We start from the raw sequence: 18306 nt of genomic DNA on the forward strand, positions 1-18306 counted from the left end.
TCAAGCTGCTCGCAGATCTTCATGTAAGCAGACTCAGTTCTTCTGGTCCAAATACTGATGCAGAAACACAAGCTGGGCCCCAAGATGTGCCAGCTTATAACCATTGATTGAGACAAACTTTGCAAGCAAGTGGCTTATGAGAGTTGGAAAAAGAGTTCAGGATAGGTAGGATGTGAAAGTACAGATACTTGTTTATCTTGTTCAGTATATCCTTTTTTTAGCTTGTGAACAAGACAAGGGTGAAGAGGACACAATCCAGCAAAGGCGTTGTCAAACTGCTGTCAGGAATGGGGACATCGGGATTTATTCATGAGCAAAAAGAGCAAGTGAACACAGATAGGCAGTTGGGTGTGGGAAGTGATATTGTTGGCTCTGTTGGAAATGAGAGCTCTTCCTTTGTAGTTGTATTTGAGTTACTAAGTCTTTTTCACTCCTTTAGTTGGGTGGCCTTACTCTGTTGGAGGTGGATAGAAACCTTTTGTGAAGGGGGCTAAAAAGGGGATAACAAGCTATGGTTAGGCTAGTGGGGATTGGTTATGAAGTCGGCTTTCTCTGGAAAGTTGGTTTTCACTGGCCTAAACCAATATTAACTTTTTTCCTATTTATTTCTGTTGCTATTGAGAATGAGTTTTAAGCTATTATTCCAGCACATACTATAGGAAAAGGGGATATGTGAAACTTGATCATTGCTACACTACTGGGGTATCTGTATGTATTTTTCATCTAAGGTGACCCGTAACTAAACATCTAAATGCTTGTCAATAGAGATTTGTGAACTTCTTTTTGGAGAAATATAAGCGTCATGTCTGTCATGCTGACCGCCTGGAGTTCATAAATGGATGGTACGTCCTGGTAATTATCAGTGATGTGATGACAATCATTGGGTCGATCCTAAAAATGGAAATAAAAGCCAAGGTGAGAGTTTAATACTTCAGATAAAATACTAGTGTTGTTACAACCACATGTAATGTGTTTTAACTTGGGGTTTTAACAGTGAGCTGTCATAGTCACTAGTCATCTTGTTTACTTTTGCTAGTTCTTTCTTCTTCATTTCCTAGTGCTAGTTTGACTAATAACTGGTTTCAATCCCTTTTCCCCAAAGTCTTTCAGTAAGACCATTGTAAACCATTTAAATATCTTATTTCCACAGTGCTAAGACACCTAATCCCTGGTGTAGGACAGCATCTGTGGGTAGACAGTGCCTAAAAAAAACCCAAAACAACCCCCAAAGAAACAAACAAAAAAACCCCAAAACAACTTGGATTGTTATTTCTGTAAGTGGCAGTAGTATGTATTGTACAAGGAAACCAAGGGTCATCCCCATGGATAAAACAGGGGTCTTGGTGGCTTGTGGGACCTGGAAACATGGCTGTTACAGCTTGCTTTCCTGAACTACAGGCACAGACAGTGTCACCTGCTAGTCCTTGACCTCCCAGTCCAGGCTTGCTGAAATCAGTGTGTTTTGTCCGGCTGGCAGCTCTTCAGGGGGATTTTTGGTTTGTTTTTTTTGTTTGTTTTTTGTTTTCTTCAATAGAGCTGTATGTCAACAATTCACATGTTCACAAAACTTTGTATTCTGGGAAAAACAGGGTAGGTAGTGTGCTGCTCCTGCTTCATGTTTACTAAGGCTCAAAGGGCAGATGCCCAGAGTGGCCTTCAGCGGAAGCACTTGGGAGCCTCCAGCTTTGTGGTGAGGTGGGGGGATGACGGTAGGAAATCTTGAGCTAGATGGCTATCTTGTGCTTATTGCAACCAGTTCTAGCCTTCTAAAGTAAAATGCAGGTAGAATTGATTATAAACTTCACTGGTAGTAAAAATCATGTTCAGCCTCCAAACAGCTGGCAACCTGTTCAGAGATGTAAATGTGTGTAGTATGGAAAGGGCTCACTTTTCATTAAATGATGGCTCATGTTTTTCTAAAAGGCAAACAAGCTCTCATTTGCTAAACAATAGCATACATTAAAATTTTTTAAACAAACTTTGGAAGTATTCAATCTAATTTTAAATTGTGTTGTAACCAAAGTAAGGGCTTTAGTTCTTCTAGACTTCATGCAAAACTTCAAGAATATCAGCGTAGATGTGCTTTCATTTGCAGCACTGTTGCATTTGAGTGATCTCGGTAAATAACTGCAGTTCACTTCAGTCTGATTTTTGTGATTTAGCAGCATCCTTTCAATATTGGACTGCCCTGCTTTGTTTGAACTGCTGGAACTTGAATAGCTGTCAAGCTGACATATCTACTGCTTTGTAACTTGACCACCTGCTCTGTTTGGATCCCTCAGAACCTCACAAGTTACGATGTCTGCAGCATTTTACTTGGAACATCAACTTTGTTTGTCTGGGTTGGAGTCATCAGATACCTGGGATATTTTCAAACCTACAATGTAAGGCGGGAATCAAATATTTAACAATTAAAGCATATATTTATATCTGTCACACTTACTTGGGTCTCTCTAACTTCTGGCTTTTTTTCCCCCTTCTCCTTTCCTCCACCCTGACTGACAGGTGCTCATTTTAACTATGCAGGCGTCATTGCCCAAAGTGCTAAGGTTTTGTTGTTGTGCTGGAATGATTTATCTTGGCTATACTTTCTGTGGTTGGATTGTCCTGGGACCTTATCATGAAAAGGTACGTCAGCAGTATTACTCCTTTTCTGGTCTGACAACCTATGAATATCTGTGTGTGTATAGCTCCTAGTTATAAAAACAGAAATGGGTCTTAAATTCATGTTTCTGTTTAAAAGCTGTAATCTGAAGTAATACATGGGAGTATTTCTCCTTCCACACATACCTCCTGCCACCTGTTCCTTTCAACAAAATAACTGTATTCTTGCTTTCACTGTGTGCTTGAACTCAATGTAATCTCGAACGCAAGGCTGTGTTTGTGATGAGTGAATGGTTTATCCAGGCAATGTCTGGATGGAGGCTAGAGGTGTGTTGGTCTATATCTCTTTCGCCCTCTTCTGGCAATCCCACTTCGGTTGGGTTGAAGATGCACTAACTAGTTCACCATTACCATTTCTGGGAATCTCCTTGGCTCTAACTCTGTTTTTCCAAATCTTTCCCATGCCATGTAACTTCAGCTCCTGAATCTTGACTCCTAAAGGGATGGATGAATGCTTGTCTTGTTTACTTTGCTTCCTGGGCAGGGAGAGGGTGTTGTGGGTGGTTTTTTGTTTTTAAGGTTGATACCAAAGTGTGTGCCTGGTATGTCTTCATATCTGAAATCTGGGTACAGGAGTAAGGATTTGTATATTCCAAAACACAAGCAAAACCAGCCATAGTGCTTGTTTGTTTTCTTTTGTGTTTTGTTTGGTTTGTTGTTTTTTTGTTTTTGTTTTTTTTTTCTTGGTGGATGCTCTGTGACAGTTTGGGGGGAAAAGAAGAGGCAGATTCCTGTTGTCATTAAATTATAGATATATGTTTGTTACTTGTTAATGGATGATTTCTCATTCTTGATCTCTGGTCACACACAGTATGTATGGTAACAGACACATGCTGCAGTGCTTGCTTCAGCTTCTTTTGCCCCCAGAGCTCGGATTTCTCTAACATAATGTAATTCTTTCCTTTGAGAAATGTAGGTATTCAGTCTGCACACGTTTTAAGCTGATGACAGTACATTTCTCTGTGGGATGCTGGGTGCTGTGGGATCCTCTGTCATACTTGAATCTCAGCTGTTTATAACAAGCAGGGCATAAATACTGTTGTGACTTCCCTGCAGCAAGTACATTAATTATTTGAGCAAAAGGAAGTGTAGTCAGTAATAAGCTTATCTATGAAAATGCTACCTCTTGCTAAACATCACAGATCAATGTGTGGGAAAGCAGCCGTAGCTGCGCGTGGGCTTGCTGTTTCTGCCGGTTCCCCAGCACCCCGCTGGAAGGCAGTGCGGCACTGCGCAGAGCTGGTGGAGCCGGGGCTGGCTTCTCGGGGCTCGCCACCCGCACCAGCCTCCCCGGTAAGAAATGGGAAGAGCCTTCCCTGCTATGCTCAAAACCATAGAAACAGGTATGTTGCTTTTCCTTCCTCTACTACAGCCAGAGAGTGGGAGTGGGAATCCTGCATTTTGTGTTATTTCAATCCAGGGGCTTATAGGTGAGGAGTCCTTGGCAGGTGTGTCTGTGACAGTGCATCGAAACTTGTGGGTTGCTCAAAAATTACTCGTGCCATGCCCCCCTTCTTCCCACGTAATGTACTGCTGGGTTTCATAATGGCTTATGGAATAAATAATTATAAAGCCATAGGTAAAACCAGACCTGCTGTTCCTGTGCAACAGTATGTTCTCCCTACAAGCATATGTCTCTTGACATCTGATTTTCAATATAGGACCGGAATTCAAGTGAGTGTAGTCATGTTACTTCATTGATAATAGCTACATTAAAACATTGTGCATTAATTCTTATTGTCCAACAAAGTATAGTTAACAAATCCAGTTATTTGGAGGGGCAGAGCGAGAGGGGGGGGAAGTATGATTACCTGGTGGCTGAATGGAATTTAGCCTCGGGGCACGTTCCAGCTTGGGGAAATGGAGTTAGAAATTTAAGAGAATGTCCTTGAAACGAAACCATGACTTTGTCCAGGGTGCACTTCAGAAGCTTTACAGTACAGCTGTAGCTTGTACGTACAACTCAGAGGGCTTTCTGAATGACAGAGAGATGGTGTTATCACAAGACAAATCTGATTTAGACCATTTGAGCTCTGAAGGCTATATGCTATCTCTAACTCCTTAATACAGTATTGATTAATGACCCATACTCCAGCAATGCTGCACAGCTGGGAAACCAGAGGATGTGGATTCTGTTCCCAGCGTACCACCACTGATTTACTGTATAGATTCTGTGAAATCACTTTATCTGTGCCTTGGCAAATGGAGTGATATTTTCCTGCAGGTCTAAAATGGCTTAAAATTCAGTAACTTGAACTTTCTGTGGTGATCAGTTACTGACTGTTTTGCCTGTTGAGCATCACAAGTTTATTTCTTGATAATAGATCTTCTTATTCCTGATGTCAATATATAATGCTTAGCCAAGATTATATTTCTACATGGTTCTTATACTGCTCTGTGTATGTTTTGGCCTGGATGTACAGGAAAGAAAGTGTGGTAGCATTTGACTGATTGGGTTGGCTTTTTTCTTCTGCTATGAGTAAAACTTTAAAAAAAAAAAAAAAAAACCCACCAAAACAAACAAACAAACAAAAAACCCCAAAAAACACCAAACAAACAAAAACAAACAAAGAAAACCCCCACAAAAACCAAAAACCCAAAACCACAAAACTTTTTTGTAATACTTTTCACTTTCCCTTTATTCTGGATGATTGATCTTCACATTGTATTAATAATTTGTACTTGTTATTTTCTAGTTTGAAGATCTGAACACAGTGGCTGAGTGTCTGTTTTCTTTGGTGAACGGTGATGACATGTTTGCAACATTTGCTCAAATCCAGCAGAAGAGCATGCTGGTGTGGATGTTCAGTCGGTTGTATCTGTACTCCTTCATTAGTCTGTTTATATATATGATCCTCAGCCTTTTTATTGCACTCATTACTGACTCCTATGACACTATAAAGGTAAAACATTTGTTTTCTGTTACACTTCTAGTCAGTTTTGTATTCATTCTTGTTAATCACTCAACACCATACTATCTAGCATTAGTTATGATAACTGGTGAGACTATTAAAATCTTTTAGCATAGTCTGTGGTGAAATTGGGAGGATAATTGGCTAGTCATCCAAATGACTAAGCAATAATCGGTTTGGAAAATCATCCTTAGTGTGTGTCCGTTTTGTATTTTCTGCTGCTTCACCTGGCTTCAAAAAGCTAACAGCTAATGGAAACAAGTAGAACGATGAGTGGAAAGAGTCAATTTTTAAGTATAGTTACAGAGAGCCAGGTAAGTCTGGTTTGGGGTGCACGTTTCTTCCTGTGGCACTAGAAGGTGAGGTCAGGAAGGGTTTGCTGGCATCTCGGAGAATATCTGCTTGGCAGGAGTGAGGCAAGGGCCAAGCAGATAACACTAAACTCATTTAGGTGTCCAGGCTTGCTTAATGCACTGCTTGGAAACGTGTGGTTAAAAGTAAATGTCTTCCAAAAGACCCACTAATTCTCGTTCCAGTTAAAATTATGCCATCCATTTCCAGTATAAACTGGCTGAAAGTGAAACGAAGTTTTTGGTAATGATCTTTTGTTCTTGTCCTCCAGTGCCATCTCCCCTCTGTGCTCCTGGTAGCTGCAGTAACCAGTGGGAAGGCAGTGCGGGTCATGCTCTTCAGCTCTCGTTCCTTTCTTGTCTTAGTGTCAGATAAACTGGCCAGCAGAGTAAGGCTAGTCTGACATGAACCACAACTTGCAGACCGAGCAAGAGCTCTGCTTTATAAGCATCTCGAAATACAACTTAACTGTCTGTGCTCGTGAGTTTATTGGATGGTCTGACCTGCAAAACAGTGTTTTACTGTTAGCTCTTCCCTCTGAGCACTTTATGTGGATCAATGGGGAGCCATTTCAGTGTGCTGAACTGGTGTTTTGCAGAGCATTTCTTCAGCATGGCAATGCTGAATATCCATGTTAGGGCCCTTCAAATGCAGCACTGGAGTTCCTAGGGAAAATGAGCCCAGGGTGCTCACAGTGAGCACAGCAGCTGATGTGAACAAGGGAGAACAATGCCAGCGTGACTTGAGATCACTTGCTTGGTCTTATGGACAGCAAACAAAATGGAAGAGAATCTGTGAACGATATGAATGTTATGTCACCTTGATTGCTTTGTTCCACCAACTACATATGTGGTGTTTCTAGGATGGGTTTGTTTTGTTTCTTTTTTTTGTCCTACAGCAATACTGAACAAATGAGCTAAGTAGTCTGGTTTTGGCTATCACACTGTAGAGGAAATTTTAGAACACATCATGCCAGTAACTTCTCATGTGTTGTAAATAAAACGCTCTCTCTTTCAGAAATACCAGCAAAGTGGATTTCCAGTAACGGATCTACATGAATTTCTAAAAGACCATGGCAGTGTTGGTTACAGAAAAGAACGGACTTCCATGCCATTCATGTGCTGCTGTAGGAGGTCAGTAAGATGTTTTTAATCAGTGTTTTTCTCAAAAGTACACCAATGAGCTGCTTACTGAAGTGCTGTTTCACAAATGCTGGAGCATCCAGAATTCAGCCCATGGAATATTTGGACACTGTTGCTTTGCTTGGTGTTAGATCTTTAGTCTGCTGATGGTGTAGGGCTGACAATTCTGAGCTTAAATGCATGTTTTACGTGTTTTGCTCGTATGAAAAACCACCATGCAGAAACTGGTGGAAGTTGATGGGAGGACTGCAGAGTATAACATGGAACTGCCAAGGAGTCAGGAGCAAACTAAGTCTCTGCTTCTTGGGGTTTTACAAGTCTTCTGTTTCTAAAAAGCTTTTCCACTAGGCTGGGAGTAGTAGCAGAAAGCAAGAGGCTGTGGTTCAGCCAGGGACCAGTACTTTAATCCCAAAGCTATGCTGTGTCTGTGAGGCAAACTGGTTCAATACCATCTGTCAGAATATTGAAAACACTTGTAAATGCCACCAAACTCAAGCCTTTGGAGGTCTTAGCAGTGGTCCTTTTTAAGCTCTAGTGCCCATGAGAGATGAACATCTTGCCTGATGCTAGCTGGTCTGGAAGTCGATTCTTTGAATTCTCTTTCTGAGGAAACTTAACACACCTCTGAATCCCTGATTGACTGAGGAGGGATCTTGTCACAGTCCCTAGGCAGTCCAGAAAAATTCATGCTTGTGCATGGAACGGTTGTGGGCACTGTGCAAGGAAACCAGGCTATGGGAGAAGGAATAGAGCGGAATGTGAACATTTACTGAATCCCAACTGGTGTAGCAAATCCTATTTTAGCAGTAGGATACTTGTCTACTTACATACTGAGGCTTTTGTGAAATGCAACTTTATACTTTTGATGTACTCTGGCAGAGTGAAAGCCCTTAGCCAAAAAGGAGCATGGGAGATGATAATGGACAGGTATCCCAGCAGTTGCTGTGGACACTTGAAAGCCAGCTAGTCAATACGAACTCCAGCCAGGTACAGCTTCGGGTTTCACATACAAGTCATTGTGCAGGATAAGAGACTTTTGTCTGCTTGAGCATAATAAATACTCTTTACTGTAATATGCTGCAGAGTACTGAGGGCACAAGCCTGGTAGCCGGAGTGAAAATCTAGAACTTTTGCTACTCCAGCAGTTTCTGCTTGATCATCCCAGTGCATGTGTTGGAGCTGTATGCTGAAATGGGAGAGCACGGAACAGAAGGATCAAAACTCAATTTGATTTTGTATGGGTAAATACTTCTTACTGCATTTCCTGCTGAATGAAAAATTGTGATATTTTTTTTTTCTTTTGCAGACAACAGAGTGATGACGACTTGATACTTATTAATTGATGATTACATGTTGAAATTCACCACTAATATATGCAAAGAAAGCATAGTTGCATGGAGAATAATTCTCCAAATTGCAGCAAAACCCACTGTCTGGATCTGCCTTGCTGTGGACAGACTAATCTTACCTGATTAAGGTGTTGGGGGGAGAAAAGCTGCTCATGTGACATCAGCTGGCTGACCAGGAGGAGAGCCCAGAAGCTGTGTCTGGAGGAGAACTGTGAAGTACTCCGTGTTCTTGCCCCAAGTTCTGTCACATTAAAGAAGGCTGATCCCTGAGCATTGTCTGTGGGAACTCTGTTTGCTAATAACCTCTAGGAGGAAGGAAGGTGGCCCTGAATCAGCTGTTGTTGCTAATAGGAAAAAGAATTGTATGAAAATATTTTTTTAAAAAACAATTCCTTGTAAAAAGTATTAAATAAAAGTTATTCAAGAAGGGAGGAGTTTTTCACTTAGTGATGCATTCAGCCTGTAATTTCCACTTGGCACAATTTATTTCCCTGAAATAAATTTATGGAAAAACTACAAAGCTGCACAGAAGTGCAAAATAATTGCTATTCTCCCTCTTGTATATAATTTTAACACAAACTATCTGTAGATCAGTCTTGTCTTTATCAGCTTTACTAAAAACAAAAGCAGTTTGTTATCCTTTTTTTGTCTGTGAGTCTTTTCTGTTAGACCCACAATATTTGATGTGTACTGTGTCCAAATTAAACTTACTACTTTAGCTATAGGTAAATACTTTTTTTTTTGAATGGTTGGAAACTTCCATGGCAAGCATCATATGAAGTATGATGAAAAGATGCTTTTTTTTTTTTTTTTCAGTATTGCACTGTTATGTTGCCATAACCTGGAGGACAAATTCGGGCAAAAACAATGCTATGGAGTTGACTTGCCGAATTACTTCTATTTCAAGTACATGTTAATTGGAAGAAAATATGTAACAACTGAGTCTGGCAGTTGGTTTGTTCAGGTGATTTTCTAGGTGTCTTTGGGATGGTCATTGGTGAAGTACTGTATTTTTCCCTTTGATCTTTATAAACATTTTCAACAAGAACAGAGCACTCTCTGTAGCTTTAAAGCATTTCCAGTATAGTACTGTTACCAGGTGCTTCTGAGAACTTTTGGTGTAACTGACTGCCCCTGGGGTGGGTGATCTATTGCATTAGATGCTCCACTTTGAATGGGTCTATCTGCTCCCTAAAAAAACTGTCTGTAGAAGGTGGTCTTCAGTCAGTGTGTGTTGGCTAGGACTTGGTCTTGATACGTGTTCTACTGCTAATGGTGGACTCCGGGTTCTGGCCTGATAGTGTTTCAAATGGCAAAGGCAGTTTGAAATACTGCCCTTGTATGAGTAAGGTGAGTGGCAGTTTTCCTTGGGTGTTTTTTTTCTCTCCTGAGAAACTGAAAAGTGGGGGAAAAACAGTGCTGGATTCACACCTTTTTTGGTAGGTTGAAAAATTTCTTTTTTTAACATGTCTGTCTTCATTCTCTGCCTCTCCACTGGGATGCTTAAAGAGAGATTAATAAATGCAGCTTCTCCAGCAGTGTTTCTGGCCATGAGGTAAGAGCAGTAGTAACTGAGGTCTGGAAAAATGTGCTGTTCAAATCTTTCCTGCCTAGTATTTGCGTTCCTGACAATGAATACTTTGTTGTGTTGGAAATTAATGCCATTTTGTCTTGTTTAGGCTGCAGCTAGATACCTACAAGAGATGGTTTTCATGTCGGTATTTCCATGCATCCAGGCTCTGCAAAGTTTAATGCTGCTTTTGCCAAAATGCCTTTGGGACAGAGAGTCTTCTCCCAATCCTGGTCTGAGCAGTGCCTTGCTGTGGCCTCAGCTGTCACTACAGCTTGTGGATAAAAAAATTAAATTGCTACCAATAACCAAGACTTTACACTTAGCAAAAATTTTCTGTTGTGGGTTTGTTTGGGTTTTTTGATCAAACATGCTAATTGTGTGATCTAGAACAGATGATTACTGCCTCCCACTCAGGACAGAAGTCAACTTTTCTCCTAGTGTTCATGTGTAGAACTTGTTGGGGTCAATGTTAGTCTTTTAGCATATGTTCAGGCCCTGGACAATCAAAGTGCTCTTCTGCAGACTGCAGAAGTGATCAGCATTAACTGATTGCTAGCTGAGTTTCTTGGCAGTGTGCAATCCTGACTTAATGATGTGTAAGATGCTGGTGCTTTCTGTATTTGCTGCTGTGTTACTGGTATCTTTCTGGAACGTTTCTTTCCAAATCAAACTGTTCCCTGGTAAACGGGACCAAAATCTGTCACGTCTGAAAACTAATTGTATTTTCCTTACTACCCTACCTTCTGCCAGTACTTATGGAAATCTTAGGTTAGAGACTTGAACCTAGAAAAAGCAGATAATTAATGGTATGTTAGTGGATAATCAGGCATATAATGTGTTCTGGTACGTGTTGCCCTGATGGGGCATACAGATACGTTGGGCAGTACCTGCTTCCAAGGCCTTTGCCTGGGTGTGAGTTCCCCATCTCTTGTGACTGTGCGATGTTGTTATTGATGATGGCTGCGAACTGCCAACACCTGACTGCAGCAGGGCAAGTCCTTGGGCTTGGTTTTTTTTTTTTAATCTCTTTAATTTTTTTGCAGTGTTGTCTGAGGATAGCACACAGTGGAAGTACTTTACTTTCTGTTTTACAAACTGTGACGGGCTCATCACCTTCTGAGGTCTAGTTCCTCTTTTCCCTATAGCAGGTGAGGTACGTCCCGTCCCCTTGGCACTGCGAGCCATGGTGCCAGAGCCCCTGAGCTCTGACTCAAACTGCTGCTTTCCAGTTTAGTAGAACATCTAAAGGACATTTAGGAGTGTGACCTGCCAAAGCCATTGCTCAGATAAATACTTGGTCATGAGAGAATACTCAGGGAATGAGGTAAAGTATTATCAAGCAAAGGAATGTAGAAAATACTTCTTACTGATTTTAAGATTTAATTTCTATAATGGAATCATAAAGCTTTCTTGTGCAGTATTGTGTTTTTTGTTTTAAAAATCGTATGAGCTGTTTGCTAGCTAGACTACCGCTTCGGCCCTACCATGTTAGAGCAGGTCACTAATGTATTGTAGAAACCAATTTGTGTCTTGACCATCTGTTTGCTGATAAGAGCCAGTTGCTGGAGCTTCTCATTGGCTCTCTATTCCAGGGAGGTTAAACTTAACCGGAAATCTGGCATATGTTGAATCTTAATTCTGTGCATTAATACAGATTTGAATACGGTTGCTGACTGATAGGTGGTCCCACTCCAGCTGCTAAGGGGGTGATGCGCAGTAATGGAAGCAGAACCAGAGCATAAGCTTTTGCAAAGTGTTCTGAAAATCAGCTGTTGCTTTTGGTTGTCTTCTTCCCTGGGAATAAGAAGCTTTTGCTAATTGCTTATAGGACTTAACGAAAGGAGGAGAGAAACGGATGGAAAGGCAGTGAGAAGGTTGCATTAGAAAGAAACAGGCAGGAAGGAGGAAAAGAAAGCTTTCTGAGCCATCTTCAAGGTGAGCATTGAAGTGAGGGGGACAGGACAGATAAGAGTTTGGGCTTTTATTTTGGGGCCTTCCATTGATGGATAAAATGGGAAAAAGCTGCTGGAGTGCAGGCTGTTTGGTATTTCATGTATAATGTTCACGTGCAAGGCTCCACCTGGTCTTCAACACTGTCTAGGTTTCATGCGGTAATTATTACCAGGATTTCTGAGAAGTGGAGCAGAGGCTTTCTGCTGAGATTTTTTTATTTTGTCAGTTCTCCAGCTCCAAGCAGACCTGTGAGTAGCTCAGATACATGCCTGGTCTCAGGAATGATTCAGGTAGGTATCAACAGGACAGACCCATCTGATCATGATCCTCAGATAAATTTAATCTTGTGCCACCTTCTACATTTGAGTTTGGCTTGTCCTTCATGGCAAAGCTGTGTGTGCTAGGTCCTGCCCTCAGGAGCTGACACGAGCTTTGAGGATTCTGTGTCGCTGTGTTGGGTGCAAGGTGGATCTTCTTTGCTGCTTATACCACGTTTAAAAGAACAACTGGAAGAAAGTGGTGTCTTGTCCTTGCTTTTGTTTCCCAAAATGTGGGTGATGATAGTGGACCTTTAGATGGGCTCGTCAGGCAGCAGGACCCTTAAGACTTCTGCCGCTCTGGGTTGCTGCTTGAGTGTCTCACTTGCGTGCCCCGTCTCTGCCCGCCCCTCGGAGGAGCGAAGCCCTCGCACCCGGGGGAAAACAAACGCGTCGGAAGCGCCTCTGGGCGCGCGACTGGTGCGGAGCGGCGGCCCGGGCGGCGCCGGGGGGTAGGGCGGGCGGGCGGACCCCCTCGGCGGGCCGGAGGCTGCGAGGCGTGGGGCGGCGCGGGGCAGAGCCCCCGGCGCCCACAGCGGGGCCGGGGCGGTGGGGCGGGCGCGTCCCGGAGCCGGCGGCTCGGCTGAGCGGCCAGGGACGGGAACGCCGCCGCCTCCACGAGCTTCGTGGGTTGCGGAGCGTTTCCCCGGCGGCCGGGCAGCCAAGACGCGCTGCGGTTCCGCCGAGCCGCCTTTCACTTGGGCGGGCGTCCCCATCCCCTTGCCGGCGTCGCGGCCCTACGGCCGGCCCGCCCGCCGCGGCTCCGCGCACGTAGATGTGTCACGCGTGTGTGTAAACGTAGGTACTTCCTACCCGCACGTGAGTTTCTAGCTAGTTGGGACTTCGCCTGCACAGCTCCGGATCTGCGCCTGTGTCGGGTCCTGCTGAGGCGCCGGCGGTAAGTACACGCCGCGTGGGGGCTTGGCACAGGGGCTTTTACGGAGCTTTTGGTAAGGTATCGTCTTAATCCATGCCATACGCTGAAAAAGTACAACGGTATTGTTTTGCATTCTGTCTTTTGATTAAGTTTTTTCCTTAAGGGGGGAAAAAAAAAAAAGGAACAAAACGGCACTTTGTGTTTCCAGAGGTCACGTAGGTAGGTTTGCTCTCCCTTCTGCAGTATGAGTCTAGAAAAAGACGTTTCTTGTTACAGATTGGTAAGACATACTGCTGTGGCTTTGTTCTTTAAGCTGTGCAGAATACGTCATTTCTTGCATGTTCTTGGGGTTTTCTGAGAGGTGTACAACTCAAATCCAGTTAGATGGTGAAAAATCTGATTTCACTACACAAACTTAGTGAAAATGAAGTGAAACTAAAAAAAAAAAACCAATAACATTTGCACAATCAGTAAAGAAGCAGCAGATCTTATCAGCAAGTAAAGCTGAAAGATGTATTTGGGTTTTTTTGCACAATGCCAGCCTGTAGTTTCAGACAAGTTGGTTTGACTGTATCCTTACCCTTCTGTGCTACTATGACCATTAACCATTTTGGAACATTCTCCAGCATAGTCTTTATGCTATCGGATAATGAAATAAAATCTCTGATGTATAAAGTTTGACACTGTAGACAATATATTCCTCTTGGCTATTAGTTTTAAAGATTCACATACCTGGATTCTACTTCTAAACCATAAGGTCCACTTCCATGTCTCTAGCAAATATTTTGTGGAGCGCACCGTTTCTACCAGTTCCACTGAAATGTTTGCTTGCAAACCAGCGCTCTGCATCTGTTAACAGATCAGATACAGTCAGGCAGCTTGTTTTAATCAGCAGTGGCGTGATTCAGGTCCTCAGCAGCGATGTGCTGAAAATAAGCAAGAAAAGTTCATTTGGTTGTGACTGTGCTGAAATAGTCTGTATTCACATTCTGTAGGTTTTGTGAAAGCAAGCTGATTTGTTGAACTGTAAAATGGAGATGATAGTGATTGATGAGCATACCTGGAAGTTCTGCGGAAATGGAAAACTTAGTTTAGAAGCAGAACAGGTATTTTCTTCTAGGCATGTTTCACAATGTACAGGCTGTTTGAATGGCTTTTAAATACTTAAAATGCTGTGTCTGTTTCCGCATTATAGGATGACCTGCCAGCTCCTTCCAGAACCACACTTAAAGGAGACTAAATGAAAGCTTTGCAGTGAAGTTTTTAGTTTGAACTCCAGATATAGATTTAGTAAACCATAATTTCTGAAAGTCTTAAATTACTGAAGTCTGAAGTCTAAACTTGTGGTAACTAGTGAGTTACTTAGTATCTGTCCCTTACAACTTTCTGCAGTGGATCAGAGCTTTAAAAAGCAATTCAGTGCAGCAAGAGCAGCTTTGTGCTAAAGGGATTTGAGGAGCTAGAGCCTGAGCTTTGTAAGACCTTGGTGTAGGTGCCCCTGTATCTCTGCTTCACAGTTCAGCCAGCTGTGCCAGGCTGCAGCAGCTCGCAGAGGAGCAGTGCCGTCGCATACATGCACAGGGTGACACTTCTGCACCCCGACAGTGACTTTTTTTAACCTTCTTATCAGTTTGTGTGCACAGAGCACTGTGGTCCGCGGCTGGCAGTACTACTTCCTATTTTGGCAACTTAAATATTTAGTCTTGAGGTTCTACATTTTTTGTAGGTTTAATACTTTTCTTAAGACCCTTTGTTTGTACTGTATAGCCTTGTATTTTATGCAGGATATACGATAAATAATAAAACCTTGGATGTTTCCACCACCCATATGTAAGAGTTGCCAAAGAATCATCTTGATTCTCTTCACCCTACTCCCTTCCCTTTTCTGACCAAATGGTGATGCCATTAAAATGGAGTATTACTGGAAATTACCAGAACTGTGGTGGAAGTATGAGCACTGCTGTACTTTCCATCAACTTAACATTATGTAGCTGAAACAGGCTTGGAGTGGAAATGGATGTGGCAGCCTCCTCTCCTTATTCTAAAAGGCATTGAAGACCAAGATAATGGGATAATGCTGCTTGTGCATACTTGATCTGAGTTCAGCCAATTATCTGGCATTGGGGATACTTAAGCTGCAAAGAAAAAATACAGCCAAACACAACCAGAAGTAGATTCCCTTGCTAATAAATAAGTTCTCTGGATTAAAAGCTTACTCCTTGAACCTTACAGACTTTTAGTAATAACTAAAGCTGAATTTAAAAAATGGCTTCTAAATGTATATTCTCGGTTCCTTAAAGCGGGCCATATAGCATTCTCTTCCAAGTACACGCAGTGCCCACAGAACTTCCTTAATAAACAAAATGTAAACCAGTTACTTCTGAGATAACTTGTTTCTGTAAAACCTCTTAAATGAACATCAGCTTCCATTGCATCCTCTAATAGTACCAGATAAAAAAGCTTTAGTTTAGGTTGAAATATTTGGCCATAATTTTGTATTATTTACGTGCTTCCTTTCAGTTTGTTTCTCTAAACTGATTTTTTTTAAATAATATCAATTAGCTATTGAAGACAATTAAAAGTGAACCAGAGTACTTACCTCGCAAAACTCCTTCTTACGGTTACATATTAACATTTTTGGCCTCTGCTGTGTTACACACCCTTTTTCTGCACTGGTATTTCTTTCTGAGCTGAGGTAACCTGAATGGGTTTCTTGGGTTACTGTGCAATCACTTGGCTGTGTTTTCCTCGGTGGCCACACGTGCACGCGGGGTGTGGAGGGGAACAAGGAACCGATTCCGCTCCCGAACCGGTGCGGCTCGTACGCACGGCTCGGCTGCCCGGCGCCCCTCCGCTGCCTGCGCCTTCCTCTTGGGAACGGGGCGGGAGCGCGCTTTTCCGTAACGCGAGAAATAAAAGCAGCACCAGTGGCTGATCCAGGCGAAGGGGCGGAGGGCGTTCGCGCCTGCCTGAGGCACCGGCTTGCAGGCAAGCAGGAGCGCTGCCGCGGGCGGCCCTCGCCCGGGGCTGCGCAGTCTGCAAGCCTCCGGATGCTCCTTTCGTGGTACGTTTAAAAAGCCTAAGCAGCGTGTGCAGGTCGGCAGCTGCTGCTGCTGCTGAATGTTTCTCAGCAGTAACAGTTTGAATGCAGAAAGAACATTTCAAGTGACTCGCCTGTTTGCTCTGCCGCCCGTGCCTGCGATCGGCGAGCGCGATAAACTCTGCTTTCGGAAGAGCGACTTCTGTGATAAGTTTCAGACTGTCTTGGAGAGATCTGTGTGTAATACCTCATCCTCGCTACCGGACGAGGGGAGCAGGGAGGTGAGGCGCTGGGCGCAGGCTGGCAGCCTGCCCTCTCCTCTGCGCGGTCCCGCCGGCGCGCCCGGCCTGTGCTCCCGCCTTCCGCTCCCGAGCGTGTCATTCTGGATGCTGATACCCCCCCCCCGTGCCCCGAACCTCTGCACAGAAATCCCTGTGCCAGCTCAGGAAAGCCAGCGGCAAAGCGGGCCGGGGTTCTGCCTCGGCAAACTCCCCTCGCCTCTCACCCCAGCTGGCTTTGTCCTGCTGTAGGACCTCCCTGCTGTAGGACTTTCCTGCTTTAGGTTCAGCCCTGGCCTATGGACTCGTCAGCCCGGCTGCAGATTCGGCTTCAGTCCTCCCGCAGTAGCTCACGCTGGTCGTGCCCTCCATGGGGCCTTTGCCCAGGAGCAGGGCAGAAGCCGTCGAAGTCTCCCGAACTGACTCCAACCCTCCAATAAGGCTGTGGTCAGTGTATTAAAACAGCTTGCTTTTAATGGCCAGGAGAGAGGCAGAAAACCGGTGGGGTGTGCCATGGATCACATTATGGCTTGCAGGTTAAATTTTGTAATGATCTTCTCATTAAACCACTGTTTGAGTTTTCCTTCGAAGCGTCCGCATTAATAATGAGTAACTCAGCTTGGATCTGATTTGCAGGTCGAGTTTAATTTTGAATCAAAGTGACTTAAAAGGTGATTTTAATCACAGTTTGAATCAGCAAAATCCTTGATTTAAAGAATTGATCTTAGATTTCATTATAAATATACAGGATTTTAGTAACTTTCTTGAGGCAAACTAGATTCTAATTGAGTAACAACTATTAAAGCATGTTAGCTTGCAAACAGCTGAAGCTTTTGTCCAAAACATTATCTAGGTGACATTTTATTTTATTAACTCTTTATTTAGGTAGCTAGTGTAATATATTCCTATATACTTAAGCAAATTCTTGACTTTCATTTTAAAAACTGTGAAGAACATATTCAGACTTGGTACAAGTTGCACTTACATAGAGGAATTTAAAACCAATTCAAATATACAAGCTGTCTTTAAGACAAACAGAACTTAAGATGTGCTGGATTGGGAAGAATTCTTAATGCATGCTTTTGCATTTGAAAGCAGTTTAACTGAACCAAATCATTTGAGACTTTTGGAACAGATGACTTCTCCCGCTCAAAGCTTATATTTACTGAGAGTGGTAGAGAAAAACACACTTCACAGTCCCTCAGTTTCTGATCTTTGTAGCCAGTATTGGTTGAACTGAAGTAATAAAATAGATTGAAATAAGGAAAAGAACCTTTTTGTCAAGGCCGTGTTTTTGGCACTTGCAAAGTTTTGATGTATTTGCCTGTGAGTGACTTGTGGCAAGCTAATAGCTCAACCCACTTGTAGAATACGCAATATGTGGTTAGTGCTGTCAAGGTTTTGGAGGGCTATATGGAAGGCTATAAAAGGTTGAGTGGTACAGAAGAGGTGAATGGGGATTGTTTGCTGTCCTTTCCCATAAAAAATGGGAAGTATCAAGCTTGTAAGAGCCACTCTCAAAGCAAAAGAAGGCAATTCTTCATGAAATGAGTAGCAGAACTGGGGAGCTCTCTGCTGCAGACTCTAGAAGTCTCTGTTGTCTTTCTAAGGCTGGGCTGACCAGTTTAGCTATTTCAGTTTCTTTTATTTTTAAAACTTCAAACAACATTTTGTCTGAATCTTCACATTTCTGTGTACTTAAATATTACGTATTTCAGAGTTGTTTATTAAAGGTGCGTTGTTTTTTGTTTTTTTAAGTTTGAACCTGCCCTGATTAAGATAAACATCTCTGATTTGGCTGCAGAAGAGAAGACCTGGAGAATAAAGTCCTGCAATGTGTTAAACTGTGA

At 42.8% G+C, this 18306-nt stretch overlaps 1 protein-coding gene across 3 annotated transcripts in view; it reads left to right on the forward strand.

The window, feature by feature from the left end:
- MCOLN2 (mucolipin TRP cation channel 2) overlaps window positions 1-18306 on the forward strand; it is a gene marked incomplete at both ends in the record, with an annotated part of 33936 nt that extends 15630 nt beyond the window's left edge. The window contains 7 exons of one of the 3 annotated variants that reach the window (XM_082003096.1): window positions 766-915; window positions 2283-2384; window positions 2506-2628; window positions 5361-5567; window positions 6945-7064; window positions 9891-9973; window positions 18261-18306. In XM_082003096.1, the coding sequence (XP_081859222.1) occupies window positions 766-915; window positions 2283-2384; window positions 2506-2628; window positions 5361-5567; window positions 6945-7064; window positions 9891-9973; window positions 18261-18306 (831 nt within the window). Of the gene's footprint in view, window positions 1-765; window positions 916-2282; window positions 2385-2505; window positions 2629-5360; window positions 5568-6944; window positions 7065-8375; window positions 8737-9890; window positions 9974-18260 lie in introns of those variants that run through there. The other 2 variants (XM_082003097.1, XM_082003098.1) reach the window with 2 other exon arrangements.

This window comes from Phaethon aethereus (genome assembly GCF_964289735.1).
Source record: "Phaethon aethereus genome assembly, chromosome: 8".
NCBI lineage: Eukaryota > Metazoa > Chordata > Aves > Phaethontiformes > Phaethontidae > Phaethon > Phaethon aethereus.